General features: G+C 44.5%; 4 protein-coding genes across 4 annotated transcripts in view; 3 read left to right on the forward strand and 1 right to left on the reverse strand.

Annotated features, from left to right (window-relative positions):
• Positions 1 to 997, forward strand: part of PHALS_14017 (dead deah box rna) — a gene marked incomplete at both ends in the record, with an annotated part of 2,128 nt that extends 1,131 nt beyond the window's left edge. The window contains 5 exons of the mRNA XM_024729745.1: positions 15 to 174; positions 281 to 291; positions 366 to 568; positions 642 to 685; positions 748 to 997. Of these exons, the coding sequence (XP_024580092.1) occupies positions 15 to 174; positions 281 to 291; positions 366 to 568; positions 642 to 685; positions 748 to 997 (668 nt within the window). The remainder of the gene's footprint in view (positions 1 to 14; positions 175 to 280; positions 292 to 365; positions 569 to 641; positions 686 to 747) is intronic.
• A 1,773-nt stretch (positions 998 to 2,770) lies between these two features.
• Positions 2,771 to 3,208, forward strand: PHALS_14018 (uncharacterized protein; the record flags this gene model as incomplete). Its single annotated transcript, XM_024729746.1, has 3 exons — positions 2,771 to 2,812; positions 2,873 to 2,914; positions 2,996 to 3,208. The coding sequence occupies 3 exons, from the start codon at positions 2,771 to 2,773 to the stop codon at positions 3,206 to 3,208; spliced, it is 297 nt and encodes a 98-aa protein (XP_024580093.1).
• A 1,282-nt stretch (positions 3,209 to 4,490) lies between these two features.
• Positions 4,491 to 4,843, reverse strand: PHALS_14019 (uncharacterized protein; the record flags this gene model as incomplete). Its single annotated transcript, XM_024729748.1, has 2 exons — positions 4,491 to 4,672; positions 4,762 to 4,843. The coding sequence occupies 2 exons, from the start codon at positions 4,841 to 4,843 to the stop codon at positions 4,491 to 4,493; spliced, it is 264 nt and encodes an 87-aa protein (XP_024580094.1).
• A 4,186-nt stretch (positions 4,844 to 9,029) lies between these two features.
• On the forward strand, positions 9,030 to 9,672 carry PHALS_14020 (uncharacterized protein; the record flags this gene model as incomplete). The annotated part of the gene is made up of 3 exons (XM_024729749.1): positions 9,030 to 9,185; positions 9,251 to 9,346; positions 9,442 to 9,672. The coding sequence occupies 3 exons, from the start codon at positions 9,030 to 9,032 to the stop codon at positions 9,670 to 9,672; spliced, it is 483 nt and encodes a 160-aa protein (XP_024580095.1).
• Between the last annotated feature and the right edge of the window lie 452 nt (positions 9,673 to 10,124).

The following is a 10,124-nucleotide window of genomic DNA, read 5'->3' on the forward strand; positions in this document are numbered from 1 at the left end:
ATATGGAGTGCCAGAGGGTCTAATCTACTCATTTCCCGTGAAGTGCACGGGTAATGGAGTATATGAAGTAATTAATGGACTACCGATCTCGTCGCGAGTTGCTGCAATGATGAAAGCCACTGCCGAGGAACTGCTGGAGGAGAAGGCGGACGCTACGGAAATTTTGGGGCGCCAGTGAGTAGGGCAACACGCCATTTTGTTTCATACGTTCCATGTGCAGAGTTTTGTCACTCATCGTTTGCATTTAACCAATAATACTTTGCACTCGGTGATATTCTAGTATGACGTCTTGTAACCGATGATATTAATGCAACTGGGAGGCATGACGGTGTTGCAGCAAATAAAGGACAAGCAATTGACAGCAGCGCAGCAAGCTGAAAGCCGCTTAGTTTGGGAGGTAGCGGTAGAAGGCGCCGAAAGTATGAGTGCAAAACAGCTGACGATGTGTCTCCGAGCGCTCGGTTTCCATATCACAAAGCTTGAAGCCCAGGCGCTTGTGTATGAATTTGACTTCATGAATTCGAGCACTATCGAGCTCGGAGATTTTCAGAAAATCTTTCTTGCGAAGGTGACAACTTGACCTGACCTATCAGATCTTTGACATACATAATCGGCTTCTCGTGTTGTGTGGGGTATTCCAGACACTAGAAAGTAGCGAACGCGACAAGTTTGAGCAAGCGTTCAGGTTTTAAAACTGAACCGCTATATTCAATTTAATTGGTCTAACATAATTTATTGAACTTTAAGCGCCCTGGCAGGTGAGAGTGCAAGCATGATTTCGATGAATCAGCTTGAAGCAGCCTCCAATATTATTCACACGAACTGCAACATCGACAAAAGATGTTTTGACAATAATCTGCTGGACATTAATGTAATTCGGCATCAAATGGCGTTACAAGACTTCGACAAAGATAACGAGGCTGTCAAGCTTTTTCTTGATGCGACCGCTTCAAGTGTTTCTAAAGAAGCTCTGGCCGCTTTTCTAAGGTTGCAATAGATCGAATTGTAAGCTGTCTATTTTTGAAAGTTTTTAATCAATAATATTGTCTTGTGTAATAACACTGAACAAACTTTGAACAAATTCCTCATTTCCGTTGGCAACAAACAACAAGTCCCGAAAAAACAATTGACCAAAATGTCGGGATCATATTGAAGCAGAATCTCGTGGCATTACAATTCGAACCGATTTAAGATATCAAAATGCATGGGTGATGCATATACAATGGCCATCCCTACACGCACCAGACGCATCAGTTTAACGCGGCAGCAACAGTGGCACAAGTCCCCGGCGCTAAGCGAACAGTGACGGTATCACTCAACCGCGCTTGCTAGCACATTCAGGATTAAAATTTCATGAAAGTAGCTTAATCGTACGCGGCCGTCACGCATAGTAGTCAATTCCTTCGATTTTTCAGTACGCACATGTCGACATGTTCGTATCCTCTGAATTCACGACAGTCGTCAAATGGAATTGCAAAAAAATATGGCCTCCACAACGAACAGTCGATATGCTGCTTGTGGCGTAAGCCTGAGTGAAACCGAGGGTTTTAGATATTAGCGGCGACGACAGCAAATGCTTCAGACGTTCATCACGTTATCAGGCCAAAGTTTTTCTTCTTAAATTCACAATTTCTGGTCACTTGCTGGCGCTGTGAATATAAGGCAAGACAATATCACAATATTTTGCTGTTAATCAAGCATTCACACGCTAGAACAGAACATGGACACTCATTCCACGAGAATCAGTTGGACGTACAATTGGATGCCGCCAAGTCTCGCTGATTCTGACAGCGAACCCGGGCATAGCCCAACTAATCAGGCATATCTTGTGCGATCGCGTTTCCTTGCCGTTCGACACGGCTCAGATAGATCGCTGAATTTGTAACGAAGTATAGCCGCCGCTAGGGCTGTCAAATGCACCAGCAACATATAATCGTCTTGTGAAGCAGTTGTTCAGGGAGAGAATTGTCTGTTATGAATTATAATGCACCCGACTCCTTTACGGGAAATTGCACGCTCATTGAGCGCTTAAGAAACCTCCACTCTTGTTATTATCGCAATCTGCAAGTACATTCGTCACTAATGTCACACAATGACTTAAACAAATTTCTTTTATTAGTATAATCACACACAAGCACAAGTTTGTCGCTTGCTGGCAATAGCCCATGGCGTCGTTCAGCTTCCTTGTTTGTACGTCGAAGTCGCTTTGGATTCCAATTTCCAATCGATTAAAAAACTGCACAAATCTCAAATACGCGCTGTCCGTGTTGTACGCATAGTTTAGGAAAGCTTAAAATTTTATTTGGAATTGCAACGTCCGTTGCTTCAACTCGAAGTATTAGGTCCTTTACATTGTACATCAAGCGATGTTACTTATGCGGATATCTTTTGTGTGTCGAGTGCTGAAGACCGAGATGATAGAATGTGCAGCTGGATGAGTGGCTGCAATTGTCGTATGCACACGTGCTAAGCAAATGTCCACGTACGTGAATACTCGGAACTGTTTGCCGGTACAGCTTTTCAGCGAGAGAACCACCTTGATCCAGCTCTTAAGTTCTAGAATCCGGCAGATGCTTTAGCCGTGTCGTTACTCATCGATTTCTTATCGACATAAATACTTCATTCGGCTACCGACAAGTCAGACCACGCCGCAGTGGTCGCCTTTTCGGACACTCCTCCGACATAATTCCGACGAATCAAGTGACGATTTGAATGATGATTCTGGCGACAAAGATTGTAGTCAAATGATGGCAACGAGATACGATTTGAGATGTTATTGGATGAGCTAGAGGCAGTAGAAAAGTTGCTTAGTGTTTAAGAGACGACACCCGATTACCGTCTCTCAGGTTTCGTAACATCGGCATCGCTACAGAAAGAAATTACGTTGGATATACCGGGTAATCCGAGCAACAAAGTTCTTCATCGGCCTATTTCAAATAATGTAGCAAATCGAGTCGCAAGTGCAAGACCTGCTGGACTGCTCCAACTTGCTTAGCGTCTCGCTTTAACAAAAACTGGTGCCGACCTGGAAGGTGATGATCCCGATACTCAGGATCTGAGCTACTTCATCGTCAGTCGTCTGGCTGTAGAAACGTTGACTTGTCTGTATTCGTTTGTGCCAATTGTGGCGAAAGACTCATCCCGATTTGACCGGTATCGCTGGCAATCTAGCGATCTAAAGATGTCAATCAGGACGGTGCTGCGTTGACACGAAGGCACGGGCAGAGATCACTCGCACGCAATATGTAACGATGAAGCAAAGACTGCTAATCCTTATTGATTCAGAAAGGCCATCATTTTATGGCGAAGAAGTAAAATATGCCTCCATGGAATTTCTCGTATATATATTCAAGCGTATTGAAGGCGCCCATGTGATGTGAAGTTCATGTTGCAAGCAATTTTGTTCTTTTCTTGGCTATAAAACTTTGACCAGACACACACTCATTATTAACACTAGAAAATACCACAGTAGTTCACATGAGGTTAGCAGAACATCTCAAGGTGCGGTCACTGTACTGTACTTCATTAATTTTACAATCACAAAGAGTACGCTGGTGGTGCCTTTAAGCTTCCAGTAGCGTTGACAAACAGAGACTGATTCCTGATAATGAAGATACTCGGGTGTGTTGCTGTAACGGGGTACGTGTAACCCTGTTATAGTAACGTCTTCATTCTCAGGAATCAGTCTCTCTACGTAGGTTATAAGTACCCAGGGGTAACGGGATTACACGTACCCTGGTATACAGGGTGGGTCACAAAGGATGGTGTGACCAAGCAAAGGTGTAGATTACACAAGTCAGTGTGATCACACAATAATGTGACTACACCGTAACAATCAGCCACGGGACTGCACGTACTTTTGTTATTAATTAGGTTTTACTATCTAATAATATAAGCCTAAGGTTTTAGATAGGGGCGGATCGGGATGGATCAACGTTGCAACCTCACAGCTTCGAGATCCGGGTTGCGCTGGCTGCCGCTGTTACGGTAACTAACAAATACCTTGTGACCCGACGTCGATAAAACTTGAAATTAAACTTGGACAAGTGATGTGCGTTTCGAAACTAGGTCTCTTGAATGACAACGATGTTGTATTGAGTAATAACTCGTTTGATAAACTTCCGGCCATTCTGCTTGATGCCACCGGTATTGACAAACAGTTGAACAACATCGGTCCATGGAAAGCGGTAGTGGGATTTCACTCGTTCCCCATTGGCGCCCAGAGACAACAAAGCAAACATGGTGATACCATCCTCTTCCGGTAACCACGCTGTGGACGCTCGTAATTACTGAAGGTGGCGAAACTTGGAGCGTCTAATCTCGTAGCCTCGATGTGCTCATCATTATGGCATCAATATCGTTCCAAAGAAGACTATGCAGCAAGTTTAGGTGTAAGAGTCGCTCAGGTGATACTGTGATACATGCTACGTCAAATTCGCAGATTACATGTTAACACATGTCCTGTCGATAGATGTCCGGAGCCCCCACCGTTAAACAGAAATCAAAAGTGCAAGAGCCTTCGAAACATCGTATAAACCGTGTTTGTTGAGATATAAAACCCACCGAACGACCTCGTCAAAAAAATTATTTCGTGTCTTTGGGAAGGCTTCTCTGAACAATTTCTTCCACTTGCCTGTCACCGAAATACAATTCAAAGGTGGCTTTGAGTGGGCTGCACGCGAAATCAGGTGAGTTATCACGAAATTGTCAATGAGTGAGGACTTGGTTTGCATGAGACAAAATATTTTGCCCATAAATTACAGTCTGCTCTTGTGCATTGTTTCACAAGATCGTCTGATTTAACAGCGTTTGACTCGGATCGATTGATTTCCACCCTCTCCATCCTGTTCGCCTCATCCATACCCCGCTGAACGACCGCTACCTAGAGAGCGATATTATCCTGTAAAAGGTTAAGTGAGGTTTGGATAGTTGTAGGTTAGGAGGAGCAGCCCGCACGTCGGCGTCTCACCCCCATGAAAATTAATCCGCACTTTCTCTGTGCTTCCAGTGTTTTAACAGTAAGACGGTTGCCGACGTCCACTGCAGCGGGGCTGCCGTAGCTCTTTGCTTAAAGGAAGCTAAGCTAAGGTTCCGACCTCACGTTCTTTACAAGAACCAGTACGAGTGTATCGGATCGCGATTCGCTACCTCCAATTAACCGAGCTAAAGAGGTTCTTCCGTTCAAAATCGGAACTGCATTTATTTGTTTGAGTTGCTGCAGAGCCGCCTGAATTTCAAAAGCTTAGGTTTTCCTGATTAATATAGCAATACCAAATTAATATTGTAAAACCTAATTATTATGCATAACTACTAGCAATCCTGCCACGTAGTGGCTTCTTGTTACGGTGTAGCCACACCATCTTGTGATTACACCAACTTGTGTAGTCCACACCTGTATACGGTCACATCATCTTGTGTGACCCGCCCTTTCATACAAGGGTACGTGTAACCCTATTTTATCCACTCCGTCAAACTGTAGCGTCTGCTCGCGCACACTCATCAAAACATTCTTTAGTACTACCCAGTACTCAGGCGAGAAATTGCACGTTGGCAGTTGCTACGCTTCGTTTCACAAAACACTTACGTGGCGGAGATTGTAAGGACGGACTGGACGGCGTAATGTTGGTAGGAATGACCCCCAGCGAAATAGTTTAGAAAGCATCAATAGATGTAGCATCGCCGGAGCTTGCTGTACGCAATGTATCTGAGTTAGGCTGGTGCTGTCGAGGCTGAAGGTGCGCGCGGGTTAAGGTATCAACAGATCTATTACGAGAGCGCTTGACTGTAAATGTAGACGTCTTGGTACGCCGTCGAGTCGAAACTCCTAAGCATGAGGGAATGGCTTTGATAAGTTCAGGTAGTACTGGGTCGACTAAGAACCCTTTTTTGTTTGTCCGCGCCGAGTAAAGTAACCCACCCATCACGATGTGGTCACACAAATATTTGACAGTTTAATAGTAGAGCTTCTGGGCACTTCGAGTAGATGGAATAATAGCGTAATATTCCAGACACAATAGAGCCCGTAGAAGCGCGATACGTATAATTGAGATAGACCGGCTGGCAATCGCTGGCTAGAAAACCTCGAAACAGATTGCTGGCGACTTGTTCACTACGGATGCCAAGTACATCAGCATAGAAAGTCTTGGAAAAGTGGTTGAGTGAGCCAGACGGAAGTGTCCGATCTGAATACTTGCTTTGCTGACCGACCAAGCATTGTTTGGCAGTATCAGACTTGAGGTACAGCATCAACATGTTATGAAGTTAGCGCTAGACGTGTCGGACCTCTCCATCGGCAATGACCGACCCAACTGTGTCATTGTCCTTCACCGCTGCTAGCCCGAGCACCATTGCAGGGCGCAACACACCAAACAGCGTGGAAGATACACGGGCCTTGATGCTGTATATAGCGTCAGGAATAGCTTCAGGTTCAGCAGCCTTTGCCGCGGCAAGGATCGTCTCTGAGACTTGCTGCCCGTCATCATACAGACGCCGGATCGCCGTCAAAGCTGCAGGGCTTAGATAGGAGGCAACGCGTCCGTTCTCTTGATGCCCGTAGAGAGATACTAGGGGCTGCTGCGTCAGACGATGCACTCGCAAAAGACTGACGCTATAGCTCTTTCCAGGAGTCGAACGCAGCTTCAACCGAAGCACCGCACGTTAGTGCCCATTCCCCATGCTTGGAGATAGCTCGCGCTACGCGCTGTTGCTCATTCTGGAGCAATGGCAGATTCCATAGCCATATCGGCCTCTCTTACCCAGCGAAGGACTCATTGCTCATCATGAACGACCTTGGTCGGGAGGATTCATCTGTCATCGGCGGTGGCGTCATGAACGCAATCTTCTGCTCTAGGTGCTCATATTCATAGCTTGAAAACACCTCTAGGCGCGCGTATATCGCTACGGGACCTCGCAAAACAAAGTGCTTCATGCCGCTGCGTACGATTGTCGACGTGATAATCTCGATTTGTCCGCCCTTCAGGGCTGGACTGGCTGGTTGGACGGGCACTGATCTTTTCCCATCTCGCATTGTCAGATGATATTGCACGTGAGCAGACGGCTGGTTGGTTGAGGTGCCGTGAGTATATGAGCTTTTCTAAGCTCTAGAGTCTGAGCGCTGTGACGTCAGCTTGTTTTCGTCGTGGATAGCAAGTATGGAGTTGCATCGTTGTGGCAGCAGAGATGACACCAGAGGCAAGCATCACAGCAAAGGAAGTAGAAGGGAGGATAAACTGTGGTAAAATTTGAGGTGTGCTCAGGATCACAAAATGAGAAGTTCACTCATTATTAGCAAATACTCTAATATTGTTCGCTTGAAGGTGAGGCGCTGCTAACCAAAGTTCTGGTGCAACGGAGTTGCCGTGCACTTTCCACAGAAAAAGCTTTGACTCTCTGTGCTCGCGTCAACAAACGCACAATAGGTAATCCCGTGCGCTTCATCAGAGCCTCTCGCATAAGAAACCGGGTTAGTTTGACTTGCTATCTTAAGGATACGTATAACTAGATTTTATTCCATTAACACAATTATTAAACATATACATACACTTTCCAGCAGCTCACGTATAATCGAACCTCTACTTTATCAAGATGTGTTATCCTCGTGAATACCAAAGCTTTAGACATACATGAAGGCTCATCGAATGATCTTGCTATATCTTTAGTAATTTTTTTTAATTTACCGATCAAATGTGTGAGAGCTATCTACCTAAGGTTAATGCACATCCTTTCCTTGATATAATGTGGAGCATACAGGGTCTCATACTTCCGTTACTGTTTTGATACACTGCGCTGAAGTATCCGTTCCACACCCCTTTATACACTTTACCGTGCCTACGTTTAGGCAAACTTGAATCTGAAGTCCACTTTCGTTCACCAAATTAAACGGCTCAACGAATTACTAGCAAAACCGCGGTTTTCGCAAGCGACGCGCTTTAAGAAATGCTTGATAAGTTTGCTGAGGTGTCCTCCGAAGAGAAATGTCGCAGTGACTCTTTAAGTCCCTTAAAACCCCCAGGCTCAATCGACGATACATGGCCTAGCCGCTCTGCAAGATGAGTGCTCAGCTTCCTCCGGGTAGGAGTTTGGGATTCCATGCCCTTTTCCATCCCGCAATAAGAATCAAGACCCCCCCCACCGTAAAACCCACGACGATGGCCGACTCGTTACCAACAAGCTAAGCCTGGCCCGGGAGCCCGGCATGCTTTACTACGGATGCACGAGGCACACCGACTCTTGCCCGAATTGAGCGATCTTGCCGATGTGAAACGTCAAATTATTACAAGTATCCTGCCTTTCTCATTGATCAGCTACGCACGTTATCGGTATGGTGTAGCGTGTTCATGACTTGATTTGAAAGACTGCAGACCTCCACGTGTAGATAGGCAAGTAGCTTCAAGAATCTCAATTCGTTGCATGTTTAGTTTAGACAGGTTTGACTGTACGTTATCTATCAACATTTCCATGATACTGGTCGTAATATTTTTGTAGGGCATCCATGATACTGCTGCACATTTATGATCCGGATATCAGCTGTTGGTCAAAAATTAACTATTTGCTTACATTGGCATCTTCAAAATTTGGCGTGGTCATAAGGGACCAAGAAAACAAGTTTTGTCGCCATTTACCATGTGTATGTTATAGAGCAGTTTTTGATATCAAGCTCCGCACAGAAATTTCAAATCTCGGTTGGATCGCAAAAATAGCGATGATTTTCCTAGAAATAGCGATGATCTGTCGGAGGTTCATCCTTCAGTAGTTCTGTAACACACGTAATAGCTTCAAAACAGAATGCGACGAGTATTTAATTTGCTCAGGACGGCAAGCGTTCGTGTAAATTTTTACGTAAGATGCTACTTTTTTTTTTGAGCAGATTATGTCGGAGTTTAGGTGATTCCCCTTCCTTGCCTTGATCTTTAAGTCTGAGCTTTAAAACTGCCTCATCTCCAATTTTTTTATTCACAAGGTCCACCAACAATCACTTTCATTTTTGCTTGCTTCTACGACCACTACCACTGCATCGACTGTTATCTGCAATGCGTTTGGCTGTTTTCATCCTGCTTGCTTCGATAGCACTATCAGAAGGCGTCAAGAAGAATCTAAAAACCAATAGTCCGCACGATACTTCAATTCCGCATTCGAACGAACGCACTGCAGCTGTGAAAAATGGAGGCAAACTGAAATCAAAACCAGTGATTCAAAAAAAAGTTCTCGGCAGCGAGCTAAATGAGTTTTTGCCTTGAAAAGTCTCAAGCAGCTCAAAAGCCTGGATTTTTTGTCCGATACGCAAGTTCAAAACGCAGCGCTTAAACAATATGGCATACGCACCAGCTGGGAAGACTGGGAAGATGTTGTAAGAGAAATTAAAAGACTCAAGCCTTAGTTGTAGAATAAAATTCAACAGATTTTTTTACATGAATTTGATTAACTATGGGCAGTCAACTCTAGCATTTAGATGTTAAAAATTGTGAGTTTTTAAGCGATTTCTTACCATTTCTTATATCGTCAAGTAAACGATTGAATCTCTTATCTGCTGGCATTTTAAAAGCAAGTGCTGTACAGCCAGACCTAATGGCATTAACTGCAAATTTGACATCACGATACCAGAATCACAAGCAGGTCATTTCTATTAGTAAAAACCAGGTAGCCGATCAAGACGAGAACATGCCTCGAAATTAGGATTGCGCTGAGCGACAGCAGCCTAACATTTATCCGTTCCTTTCTAAACCTCAGCTGCCTGACCAGCACTAACTCGTCTGCCTTAATTCTATCCATGAAAGAATCCGCGGATTGCCAGTATGAAAACCACGAAGCGAAGTTGGAAACTAAAATACCTCATGCTGAGAATTTGGTTGCGAAGGAAAATAAGAATGTATACATGCACGAAATGCAATGCAGAACTAATTCTGTCATTTGTTACGCGTCCTGTCTTTGCCATTCTTATTGATGTTTTGTGCGAACATCATAGCTATGCACAGACCTATCACGACAATGATATGTGTCCATAGCCACGCCGAGCTCGAAAGTGGAATGTGGAGAATCAAATAGATCACACGAAGTAGTTCTCGAGTATTGTAGCGATGTGCTATGTTGTTAACTTACTTTAAAGTATCGTAGTAACGATTGCTGAT

Source organism: Plasmopara halstedii, assembly GCF_900000015.1.
Source record: "Plasmopara halstedii genome assembly, contig: Scaffold_816, whole genome shotgun sequence".
Classification (NCBI taxonomy): Eukaryota; Oomycota; class Peronosporomycetes; order Peronosporales; family Peronosporaceae; genus Plasmopara; species Plasmopara halstedii.